The 13,680-nt window shown below is 41.2% G+C and overlaps 1 protein-coding gene across 1 annotated transcript in view; it reads right to left on the bottom strand.

Annotated features, from left to right (window-relative positions):
• Nucleotides 1–12,076: 12,076 nt before the first annotated feature.
• Nucleotides 12,077–13,680, bottom strand: part of LOC102196296 (solute carrier family 12 member 9-like) — a 24,654-nt gene continuing 23,050 nt past the window's right edge. The window contains exons 17-19 of the mRNA XM_005721551.1: nt 13,630–13,675; nt 13,229–13,375; nt 12,077–13,082 (exon numbers count right to left, since the gene is read on the bottom strand). Of these exons, the coding sequence (XP_005721608.1) occupies nt 12,196–13,082; nt 13,229–13,375; nt 13,630–13,675 (1,080 nt within the window). The 3' untranslated portion in view covers nt 12,077–12,195. The remainder of the gene's footprint in view (nt 13,083–13,228; nt 13,376–13,629; nt 13,676–13,680) is intronic.

Here is a 13,680-nt window from a genome sequence, read left to right as displayed (position 1 = left end):
GCCCTGCGACAGACTGGCGACCTGTCCAGGGTGTACCCTGCTTCTCGCCCTATGACAGCTGGGATAGGCTCCAGCGCCCCCCGCGACCCTGAAAAGGATAAGCGAAGCGAATGGGTGGATGGAATAATAATAATAATAATAATAATAATAATAATAATAATAATAAAAGAACAAGAACAAGAACAAGAACAAGAACAAGAACAATAATAATAATAATAATAATAATAATAATAATAATAATATGTGTTGAGGTGGCTCAGGAGATAGGGCAGGTCACCTATTAAGGCTGGGGGGTTCACTCCTTGTCTTCTCCAGTGCCAAATATCCTTGAGCAACATACTAACTCCATGTCTCTCTCTGATGTGAATTTGTATGAATGGTAGATAGAAAGCATAGAAACAAGTGAATGTGGCATGATTTATATAAAAAAGTGCTTTGTGTGCTCAGTTAGAATAGAACAGTGCTACCGGTATATAGGAACCAGTTTATTTCTTATTTAATAATAATGCACCTAAACATTTTACAAGTCCTCATTTTTCACCAGCCATTTTATTAGATACACCCATTCAACTGCTTGTTAACATAAGTATCTCAGTCATGCAACTGAGCACATTAAAACATGTGGACATGTTCAGGATGACCTGCTGAAGTTCAAACTGAGCATCAGAATGTGGAAGAAAGGTGATCTAAGTGACTTTTAAACATGGGATGGTTGCTGGCAGCAGATGACCTACTCTAAGTATTTCAGAAACTCTGATTTTCCTGGTTTTTTCCCACACATCCCTAGGGTTTACAGAGAATGGTGTGAAAAAGAGAACATTTCCAGTGAGTTGTAGCTGCGTGAAAATTTCCTGCTGATGTCAGAGGTTAGAGAGGAATAGCCAGACTGCTACAAGTTGACAGGAAGGCAACAGAAACTCAAGCACAGACATGTTAGAACCAAAGTATGCAGAAGAGCATTCTCTGAATGAACAGCATGTCCAGCCTTGAAGCAGATGGACTAAAGCAGCAGAAGTCTGGGTCTGCTGTCTGGGTCTTCTGTCAGCTATGAACAAGAAACTGAGGCTACACGTCACAAAACAGAAGACTGGAAAAACATTGGTGATCTCGATTTCTGATGCAACAGCCAGACGAAGAATAGTATGAACATTCAGAATTTGGCATAAGCAACATGAAAACATGGACCCATCCTGCTTTGTATCACTGATTCAGACTGGTAGCGGTGTGATGGTGTGTGGGATGCACTCCACAGCCAATCTGCGTATTGTCGTTAACCATCTTTTGATGGCTACTTCCAACAGGTAGCACACCATGTCGCAAAGCTCAACACATCTAAAACTGGTTTATTTAATATGACAGTCATATCCAACAGATCACCTTTAGGATAAGTAGGAACAGGAAATTAATCTCTTGGATGTGCAGCAAACAAATCTGCAGCAACTGAGTGGCGCTATCACATCTTTATGAATCAAAATCTCTGAGGAATGTTCCAGCAACCATAGGAAATCTGCACCATCAAGAAATGGGGATTTTCTGGAGGTAAAAGGAGGTCCAGCCCAGTACTAGAAAGGTGAACAAACTGGTGGTACGTGTAGCTTGTACTCATGCTGAAAAGACTCTTGTAAATAAAGTATATCTCTATACTGGTTCTTACATAGTAATTAGTCCATTATACAGCAAGACATGATTCAAATTTTACATACATAAATGCATAAAATGTTCATATTGCCCAGTAACAACTCTTAGCACAGTCAGGAGGAAGCAATTCAAAATCATCAAAGTTAAAATGTCCCTTCAGGGGTCTCTTTTGTACATCGCTTGTGGTTGTTAACTTGTCTTTTGCCCCAAAGTCTTAGTGGTCGAGACCAACATTCATGTTTACCCTTCGCTTTTGCTCCAGTTACATTATAATTTAACTTGTAAATCCTTACAGTTAAACACATTTTGTGGTTGTGTTGATGCTTGCACTGTGATATTATTTCTTCCTGTTCTGTGTTTACAGTAATGTATCACAGGTTGACTGTGTGAGGCAGTGCCAAGTTTTAAATGTGTAGCATTGGAGTAGCTGGTGTAGCAGGCACTTACATTTGTTCCAGTTGCCACTAAGTTGTGTGTGTTCACTTGACTAGAGGCAGGAAAAAATCTGTCACATAGTGGCTTCCCACATTCTTCTTAGTGAAGCTTGGTGACATATTGGAAGTCTTTTGTGTTAACTGTCTGTGGGTGTATCAAACAGCTCTGTGATTAATACTGAGATCTCAAACTAGGTTGCATGAATTTACCCGCATTTTTTGTTACTTGCACATTATTCATTTTGCAGTATGCTTGCCATGAGAGTAGAGTATGTTGCCTATGGCCCATATTTATGTACAGCCAGTTTGTTTTTCTACAGTTTGCTCCTGTGTGTGATATCGACAACCGATTATGTTTCAGTGAACTAATCCAACTGATTTATGTGAAGCTATCTCTCATCCTACACTGAACTTCTCATCATGTGTAAGAGGCTGGAGCATATCCCAGCTAACCTCAGCATGAAGACAGACAGACATATTACACACACCTACAAGTGGTCTGTAGTCTCCACCTGGCCTGCACTTCCAGAAACAGAAGCAGCTGGAGGAAGCCCACACAGACAGAGGGCGACACGTGCTGCTCATCTTTTCACACAGAGTGGCTAACCATAAAGCTACCACGCAGCACTCCCTCATATTCCTTTTGTAGTACAATTTAAGCTAGAAGGCCACTGATCATACATGCATTCACTGTCGCAGGTAAAATGCAATACAAAGTCATATTTTGCCTTTATCAGCTGCTCCCTCTAGGGGTCGCCACAGAGGATGATCTGCCCTCTGGCATCTCACCCTTTCCCTAGCATCCTCTTCTGTCACACTAACCCTCTGCATGTCCTCCTTCACAGCATCCATGAACCTCCTCTTTTATCATCCTTTTTTTCACTTGCCTGGCAGCTCCATAACGTGTCCCGGGTATCCACTATCCCCCCTCTGCTCATGTCCAAACCCTATAACTTTGTCTCAAAATGACTGAGTCCCGCTGATTCCCATCAAATTCTGCCACCTGTCTTTTTATCAGTGCCACTATCTCCAAACCATACATCATAGCAGGTTGTAAACATTCCCTTTCTGCTATCCTCCTGTCACAAATCACCCCTGACACTCATCTCCACCCACTCCACTATCTTTTTTACCTCTCTTCTGTGCTGTCTGGTGTTTTGAATGGTTGGCCCCAGGTATTTAAACCCCTCCACCTTCACTGCCTCTGCTCCCGCAGCTTCACTGTCACAGTGCTAGTGCTAAAAATCCTACTGGTCAACAAACGCCGCACCTCATGCACTATTCTGACCTCTGATCACCGATTCAGAGACGTACTGTGAAGCACCAAGTTGGTGATAGCACAAGGTATAAATAAGGAAGCACTGTGGAAGATCTCATCCCGTCACAATTTAAAATCTGAAAGTTATGTTGTTTTGTATTCACAAATACAATCAAGAAGGTTTTGAACATCTATGATTGTTGGACATCATTGATCTCAAGATTTGTAAAATGATTGTGTGGCGCACACATTTCCAAATGAGCCAGCCTGGTCTAAACCCTTTAAATAAAAACCAATAGAGCACATAAAAGTTTTTTGAGGTATACTTCTAAACTTTTACTGAAACCAAATCAAAATAGTTGTGGTCTAACTTCCGGTATCATTCAGTTCACCATTATCTGGGTCCACAGATCATCTGTCTGTGCTTACACAGAAAAACTGTTTCCATATAAGGAAGAGAGCAACAGATGGCAGAAAGAACTAGTCAGATTTGGCTTGTGCCGCGTGGTTTGTGCTGTGCAGAAGGCTGAGCCGGGCAATGCGAAAAGGCGAGAAAGTGGGCGTGCCAGACATGTGCAACCTCCCAAAAACAAAGATGACACCCAGACTCCAGTCACATCCTCTTTCATTCACACATTCGTGCATGACGAATGTAAAAAGACAGAAGGTCGATTTATATTTACGAAGAAAGAAGCTATTCAGAGAGAAAGTCTTTCCATTTAATCCATACAGTATAAACTAAAGATTGAAAGTAACAAAAAGTAAAGTAAAAGTAAAGTGACCCTGTGAAAACTCAGATAGACTCCCCACAATCCTGCATTAGGAAGATGGAAGAAAATAGATGGATGGATGATTAAAGTGCTTCCAGTGCCACTGCTGCAGAGCTCCTAAACGTAAACCTACTAATCCACTGCTACGCAATCAGTGACGCAGGCATCCTAATATTTCACTGAACTGGGATTAGTAATACCCATGTAAACCGCTGATGGCTGACAAACATTATGAGACATCATGATGCAACATAAGCAGCTCCCTTGTTTGATCCCTGGATGTAAAAGAGGGAGACTGACGCAAATCAGCCCATCGGTCCACGGTGCTGTCAAGGCCTCCATAAAAACAAGGGCATCCCCGCTATGTGGGGGTGGTGTGAGACAGCCACTGCATGACCATCACAATCACTCAAGGCAAACAGTGAGTAATTTAGGATCATACAAGTTACTGTTGTAGGCATGTGATAATATTCTATTACATAAAGTGATCTAAAGGAATCCTGATAAAGTCAAGAAATGAAGTCTGACAGCGGCAACTTCCTGAGCTCCTACGGTCAAAAGTGGCTAATAAACTTCTAGCTGAGCCTGTGGAAGATGCTGAGACCCGAGGTCATGTTTTGTTTTTTAAATTTCAAAGACTTTTTTTGGTAAATAAATCAAGTATATGCAGAGAGTCAGGATTTACAGTGCTGACTCTTCTTTGTAACCCCTGTAGTTCTCTGTGGAGATCCATTCCTGCCATATCAACGCTCCAAGCTGATCACAGTTCAATGATTAACCCCTGATCCTTGGTCCCATTAAGATCTGGGTAGTTTTCCGGTCTGAGATATTATTTTGCAGATCTCCGAGCCTCTGTGGTGTCATTCGTGCCTCCATGATGACATGGTGTTCCACGATGCTGGAAAGCACACAGACTGTAAATTTAAGCAGGTTATTTTGTTACATAAACACGACATAAAATGCTAAATTTGATGAAATCTGGTCAACTGAAACTTCCTTGATTCATATACATTCAGTTTAAACCGAGCACATTTACCTTAATAATGAATTGTTTGAATTAATTAACCTTTGATTTTAAATATTTGACTTGCATGTTAAATAAAATTGTTATTTTGAGTTTATTGAGGGTGAAGTTTTATGTATGTATGTATGTATGTATGTATGTATGTATGTATGTATGTATGTATGTATGTATGTATGTATGTATGTATTAATGTTGAGCATATGCTAAACATTTATGTGGCAATTGAAATTGGGTTGTCAATTTATTAGGGACACCTCACTGACACAATTGCCTTTCAAGAAGGTTGTTGTTTTCTTTTTTTATTAGTTCCAAAATCATCTGATAGTGCTTCCTAAACTTTGTGCTCACTTTGGTGAGCTCTGCCGCATCACATCAAAAAGGTTCCTGGTTCAAACGTTAGCTAAGGCATCTCTTTATGACATTTCCATGTTTCCACTGCGCCTGAGTGGAGTTTCTCCATTTGCTTCTTACTACAGTCCAAAGACAGCTCAGCAGAATAAAGTGCTGTATGACGGAATAGTTTAACACTTACCATCAGACTTGAAATGCCACTCCATGTCAGTCTTTGAAGGCGACAGGTTGTGTCGCTTTTTAACTGCACTGTATTATACAGAGAGGTGTATCTGTTATCAAAAGGACCATCCATGTAATGAGCTACACTTCAGCAGCACCTTAAATTTAAGTCTGAAATTAGACCAGTTCTCCAAGAGGGTTAAAAATGGACATTATAACCTTCATGAAGGAAAGTTTATTCAGGCAAAGCTGCATCAGGTTCGACCAAGTGCCCCAGTTTAGCCACCTGTGTGCAAAGAATAAAGCAACGTGATACAGTAAACGACTATCAAATAAAAGCAGTGAATAAGTTGAAAGCAAACATACACCAAAGCTATCAGTATTTTTATTGACACTGTGCCCAAGGTCCTGCTGTGGTCTCAATTGATAACAGTTATATTTGCTTAATGTAGGGCAGTAAATGGAGACACAAATGCATCTAAAACGAGTCACTTACTCCTTTAACCCCTTAGCAGTCCTACAAATTTACAATTAGTCCCCTAAACCATCCAATGTACCGTGGGCGGTACGTCCGACTGCTAACAGGTTAAGTCATGACCACATCGGACAAAAATCTGTCTATTTAACTGACAGGACAAACTCATAAAGCCTTCTTTTGTTTATCCCCCAGTTACAAACTAAATAATATGCTAGGAATTGATTATTTATTAACATGTATTTAACCAGGAAGTGAAACTTTTAAGATCAAGTATTTATTTTCCATGAAAGATTCTAGTAAAATCTCAACCTGAACTAGGCCTATGGATGCTGTGGCAGCAGGAGGAGAAAGAATCGTACACTTCCACAGGACTAAATTGTCGACATATCCTCCCAGTCCGCCCACTCTCACATGAAGTGGAGCCATTTCCACAGTAACAGCAGTTTGAACTACGTCACTAGTGCAGATCCAGAGAGTAGAGGCAGATGATGTGGGAAATTTTTACATCAGCGTACATATATTGGCAGCACTATGCGGCCAGCTCCCACTCATACTATTTTTCACTTGAGTGGTCCTCATACTTTAAGAAAATGCAGCTGATGGTTAATCAGAACTTATAGATGTGTCTTTTCAGAGGTTTAATAATGACAAGACTACAGAGGAGATGTCAGAGAAGGAAATTCGGAAAAGACTTGATAATACCACAATGCTTGAAGACACGTGAGGACACTTGTGACAAAAACACACCGTCATCTATCAGCTGGTGAATCACACCCACTGCCACTTCATTAGGTACACCCATTCAACTGCTCTTTCACGTAAATATCTGATGAGTCAATCACATGGCAGCAATTTACTCCATTTAGACATGGAGACATGGTCAAGATGACCTGCTGAAATTCAAACCAAGCATCAGAATTTTGAAAGAAAGATGATAAACATGGCATCGTTGTTGGTGCCAGACGGGCTGCTCTGAGTGAATACTGCTGATCTACTGGGATTTTCCCACACAGTCATCTCTAGGGTTTACAGAGAGTGATCAGAAAAACAAAAATTATCCAGGGAATTAGCTGAGTGGAAATGCCTTCTTCATAGGGGATATTGTGTTGGCTCACTTTGGGCCCCTTAGTTCCAAATGAGCATCATTTAAACACACATCAGCCTACACGAGTATTGCTGCTGTCCATGTCTATACTTTTACAACAACAGTGTATACATTTTCTAATTGCTGCTTCCTGCATGTCCCAAAGCTCCAATGACCTCAGTCTGGTTTCTTGAGCGTGACACAGAAACAGTCACCAGATCACAGAATAATACAGCACCTTTCAGGTGTTGTGGATCAGGAGATTTGGATCATGGATGTGCAGCTGATAAATCGACAGTAACTGTGTGATGCAATCACGTTAATAAGGAACAAAATCTCTGAGGACTGTTTCCAGCACCTTATTGAAACTGTGAAACAATTACTTAATGCAGCTCTGAAAGAAAAGGGTGGTCAAACCCAGTACTAGCAAGGTGTGCCTACTGAAATGGCATGTGAATTTATACATGAAATATACTTCATTTCCCAGACTGCTCTTTGTATATTAATGGCAGGTTGCACATTTGCCGTTCTTTGTCACAGACTGTTGTTCAAAGACAAAGTGAAAGAATCAAAAATCGTTGTCATACTGCTTGTAGAGGATGATATGCAGAAGCATTTGATTTGCTTTCACCCATCATTTATACGATACATCCTTTGGAACGCTACTTATGGCTGTAGAAACAGCATACAAACTTTTGGGCTGGCATGAAGCAGGGAATCGAACCAACAGGAAGACGAGCAGTCCGACCATCTCAAATCCAAGCAAACAGATTTCTGAACAGAAATTTAGCAAATATATCGTCATCCCAGCAGCAACATATGAGCAGCTTAACTATTTTTAGTCATTACCATTTTTGCTGCCATATCTACAATCTGCTTCTCTGATGTTTCTCATACCATTTATGGTAAGTTGGAGGTTAAAAAATTGATTTGACCACCTGAATTATATGTAAGGTTTTGGACCTAATTTAAACTTTTTGCCAGGAGGGCATTAATCTATCCCCTTCTCTCAAACTGTCTATAGTATTTTGTTTTTTGTACACTAATTAAAGACTAAAGGCAGGTCCAGTTTTTTTTTCTTTCATTACTGATCCTTCTTTATACTTTTCATATATCAGCACTTCTCCATTCTACAGCTGGTCAGTCGGAAGTGAGTCAACCTGTGGGCATGAAGGAATCCCCCTCAAACCAGTCCCCAGTGCTGCACGAGAAATACGCGCTAAAAGCAAAAAGTCTTCTCCTCGTAGGAGGCATGTAGGACTACTGCACGTTGTATCCAGTCCAAAATAGTTGAACACTCCGAGTTACTCTTATGACTGTAAACGTGGCATCCCCTTATAGTGCTCAGAGCCCAGGCTGCCTCCGCCTGTGAACGTGCTCCTTCCCACACGCAGTTTGTCAGTGAGGTGTAGGCGGGTGTCGATACACTTATACGAAAGATATGCAGCTCTGCAGCAAATGTGACGTATGCAACAGTTGGCACCGTCTTTTTGTCACAAGATGCATTATAGCTGTTGCCCACAATCACTAAATCTGCTGTTGGCAAATTGCATCAGCCAGCTCAGTGTCATGCCAAACTGGTGGGCAACTAATTTTCCCCATGGGAGCCACACTGAGGGACTGGGACTGTTGTGGAAGACTGCAGCAATAAACTTGTTTCTGCTCATTATTCACTTTATCTCTTTATAAACTCTTTATAAGCTTTGCAGCTCCCCGGTCAGCTCGAATGACTGAGATCAGGTGCTCATTAACATTTTGAAAGTGGAGCAAAGTTGGTGATGCTGGGTGGATACACAGCTGTTTGGTGCTGAAGTGGGGCCCTCAGTATTTGTCTTTCATTCTGACTAATCCTCTGAGTGTGATTTCTCTCCATTTAACTGCTGTGTTTAAATCCTTGCCCAGCAATGAGACCTCCAATTGTCTTTTTGTCATCTCTTCCTCTGTCCTCTGCCTGACTGCCAATGCCCACTGGACTTGTTCCCCACTCAAATCAAGCTGTGCATATAATTACTTTGCATGTTTAAAAGAGCAGCTAAGTAGAGAGTTAGACTGTGTGTATTTAACCTGGCTTTTTTATAATTACATTCAAGAAACCGGCTGTTCTTTTTGTGGCTGCTCATCTCATTCACTGCTCCTGGAGACTGGACCAGGAATCACACACACACAGACGAGGAGAGTCTGATTGTTTGGAAAGATTTATGTTCAGGGGTGGATACTAGAAGATGTTTTCATTTCTAAAAAAAAAAAAAACAGTCAGTAAACATAATTGTTATGTTAGGAGCATTTTTCTTGCTTTTCTTATAACCCCTGACTGGCTCTTATTTGTCATTTTGGACACTGATGTGTCAAGGAAATGTGTGCAGATTTATAATCCTAAAAATATATATAGATTTTTAAGATTTCTAGTCTTTAATTTAGTAATATTTCACGCCTAACCGTCAAACATTGTAATGTTCTACCATAAGCAAGGCTAACAGCCCTAAAATGGAAAGATTTACTGCACCAGAAGCCTGTAGACCAGGGGTGGGGAACTCCAGGCTTCAAGGGTCGGTGTCCTGCAGGTTTTGGATGTGTCCTTGACAACACAGCTGATTTAAATGGCTAAATTACCTCCTCAACATGTCTTTAAGTTCTCCAGAGGTCTGGTAATGAACTAATCATTTGATTCAGGCGTGTTGACATGGATGGATGACTAAAACCTGCAGGACACCGGCCCTCGAGGCCCGGAGTTCTCCACCCCTGCTGTAGACCAATCCCAACATCATTAAATCAATCACAGACAAGAACAAACAGCATTGTACTCCTTTGTATTTTAAGCAATTTATAATTTAAGCAATAATTTTAGTCACTAATATAGCTTGGAGTCTACCTAATCAAGCATCTTTACTTCTGCGAGTGTTTGGAGCTCAAGATTAAGCTGTTACAAGCTCTAAAAAAAAAAAATGTATTCATACCCAGTATTTCACACTGTGTCAGAACAACAGTACTTTCTTACTTTTTTGTTCATGGACTACAGCAATCTGTATTTAAAAGTATCACAGCCCGGAAGTGTTTTTATTACACTTTTATTGCACCAGCAGTTCTCCCAGCGGCGCTGAAGCGAGTCCGACCTTCAGCTTAAAACCTTAAATATAAAAGATGGGCCAGACTCGATGTGCGCCCACACTGTCAGATCACAGGAGTCACCGTGTGCTGGTGCACTATTGCTTCTTTGTGACTTCTAAGTAAATGCACTCATTAGAAAAGTGGAGAAAAAGGTGCCTCGGTGTCCTTGGATCTGCTGCCATCTGTGAACAAATTCCCTCCCACATACTGTTTGACAGTAATGTGTAGGTGGGTGTTGTTTTCTGCTGTAAACCCATGAGAATTTCTCTAAATGCGACATGCCGCTGGCTCCTATTCAGTATGCGCCGCCTTACCCACCACAGCATACGTGTGCCAAACAATAGTGTCATTTAGAAAATCTTCACTGTATTTTAATTATCTTTTAAAGCAACAGATGAGTTTGCCTTGTTATCAAGCAATCTACATCATATTCTTATTTTAAAACTATCCTGTGGCATAAAAACACTTAAAGATACGACATCTGCACACTGGATTTATTCTGAGGGGCAAAAAGTTGCACTACAAGTAAAATTCCCATTATAAAATAATTATAGTACAACACAGTCTGACTGGATAAAACAGTCATGTCTTTAATGATCGTGTTCAGTAATCACTCACAGCTCAGGCTGGAAAAACTAAGTGAAGTCTTGAATTTAGTAGTTCAAAGAAACTTCTCTAGCCACAGCATCATTTCCTGGAGATGCTGATAAGAAGTGCACAATGAGTATTTGGGGGATTTCTTGATTGTCCAGCCTTGCTCAGCTCACACCACAGCATCTCAAGGTGGTTATAGACCAAAATTGTTGTTTCTTTTTCTTTAAACCATCTGTTCATTTATTTGTACACCCCAGGTCAATGTCATGTTGGATAACCCAGTCTGTGGCATAGCGCCCTGACATTCGCCCCCTAATATTTCTTGATTTAATTTTAGCTCCCTCAGTGCTAAGCCAATGGTGCTTTGCTGTTTGTATACAGCAAACATAATCCTCCTAGAAGTCATATCCAAAATAATAATGAAAACACTTGACTCCAAGTTTAATTTGGAACACATAGGACTCTATTATTAGTTTAGTAAGACTGACTTGGTCCATAATTACAACTCAGAAGGAGATCCTGTCAGCCCTGAAAAGTTTTCAACCGTTTTTCTGGGAACTGCATTCTTTATCTTGGCAAGAGAGCCGATCATAAACAGACCGACCACGTGGAGAGTTCTGAATGAGCAGATCAGTCTATGTTAGCTTATTTGTAGTACACATTTAGTTACATGGTATTTGCACCATTGTGGTGCACTAAGAGCCTTGTAAATTCTTACTTGTATAGCTGTGATTGTGGGCAGTTTGCTAGGCAAATATCGCCCTCTGCAGGTTCAACAGGAAACACTCAGGTGTAACTTTTTTTGTAGTAGCTAACAATTACTAACTATAAACAGGCCATTCAGGTAATACAATCATTTATTTTTCTATAAATCTGTGAAAAATTTAAAGCACACAATAGCAAGATGACACCCAACTGTGGCAGCAATATTTTAGCAAATAAATGAGAATCTAATACATTAATATCCAATCAGCTTTCTACTAATACAATCATCTCCTCTCACACAAAAAAGTGCAGATTAATTTTCTTAATGCCACTATGGCCTAATCTCAGTTTCAAAGGGATAGCCTCAGTTCCCTCAAGCATTCATGTTTGTTGGTGTATTAGTGGGAGGAATAGGTGTGTGTGTGTAACATTCATGTTTGATTAAAGTTTAAAACTGAGATTTGCAGTGTTTTCATCGTTTGTAATACTGTGGTTGACGACTAACATGTCAATAAATCGGGAGGCAACAGGCACAGCCCGTCCATGAACGATACTAGATTCTGCTAGTCGATGACAAAGAGTTAGTAAAATTCTAGATGTCAGTCGTAACCACAGGAGTGACTCCGTGAACGAGCAATGTCGGTCCAAGGTTTCGACTCAACAGGTCCACCTGATGCAGGTAGGCACGGTAACGGCTTCTATCAGCTGGGGGGTGTGGCAAATACAAGAAACGCACAGCTGGCTGAGGGACACCATGACGGCAAATCATATCATTGACGGCACAGATGTACTCATCTGTAAGTTGAGAGGCATTATTGGGATATGTCTGGTTACAGTCTTCTCTCTCATCTTCCTCATTCTGTTCAGCCCTTTCTCTTTGCCTCTGCCAGTGTAGCGCCACCACCTCATCCCAAGCCACCATCTGCACCTGAGCTGAGATCCTTAGATCCCTAAGCATACCCTGGAGCTTTGCTTCCTCCTTTTCTTGCAGACTGTAGCCAGCCTCCATGCACAAGAAGAGTCGGAGTCTCGCCTGGTTCCAGGCACGGGAATCGTGAAGCACACAAGCCAGCTGGAGAAGAAACAATGAGCAGATGCCAACATAACTATGGCTGTCTGGCTGAAGAAGATTCATAGGCCACACATCAATGAATGGCCCGGCCACACCTCTGATCTTTCTTCCTGACCCTAAGACTCTGTCCCGGTTGAACTGGTCGAAACACCGAGCCAGAGTCACATTCTTTCCCATTTTTACAGCATCAGCAATCACAGAGACGTATTCCTCTTCCTGGAGGTCTTTGGGGTCCTCAGCACCCCGCAGACTGGGAAAGAAGGGAGAGCGTTGCTCTCCAGGGACTTTGGTTGGACAGACCGTATCAAAGCTATGGCCTGTAGACAGGAGAATATGACCTTGGAGGTGGTCATGAGGAGTGCAGTCATCATAGAAACCCAAGACAAGGGTGTTGGGCCTCATTCCACCTAGAATCAAAGACTTGTATCAACTGTGCTTTGAATAAGAAAAATATGAATGATAAAATGATGTATTATATTGGAAATGCTGCCATAACTACTGCTCAGTGACAGACAGGACCTAATCCTACAACAGTAAAGGTAAAGCCACCTACCAAAGCCTGAGATGAAAAGCAAATTCTGAACGCCGTGTCGGACGGAGTCAGCCAGGGTCAGGTTGACAAACGCTTTGATTTTCAAATGATCCACTAAACAGAGCCAGGAGTCATATCGACTCTGCAAAGGATCAGAGGGCAGCTCATCTGCACACACACAGAGGCACACACAATATAACAAGAATCAGACTTTCATAGGGAAAACAAGCAAACTTCTGTTTTAACACTTTTCCGTCTCACTGTGAAATCTCGTTAACGTTAGGATTCATTAAAACTGATTTACACACAGAAATAACAGCTCTTTTCATCAAAGACTATCAACTGAGGTACAAATATCGCCCTCTAAGACCTAAAGTACTCAATAATCCACTAGATCGGGCTCCAGCGTACACATTTCTTACCCAGCAAGCCCAGCTTTATGTGTCCAAGCACATAGAGGCCACTCTTCTTCA

Source organism: Pundamilia nyererei, unplaced genomic scaffold (genome assembly GCF_000239375.1).
Source record: "Pundamilia nyererei isolate P.nyererei 1_Seehausen unplaced genomic scaffold, PunNye1.0 scaffold00004, whole genome shotgun sequence".
NCBI lineage: Eukaryota > Metazoa > Chordata > Actinopteri > Cichliformes > Cichlidae > Pundamilia > Pundamilia nyererei.
This window is presented reverse-complemented; position numbering and strand designations above follow the sequence as displayed.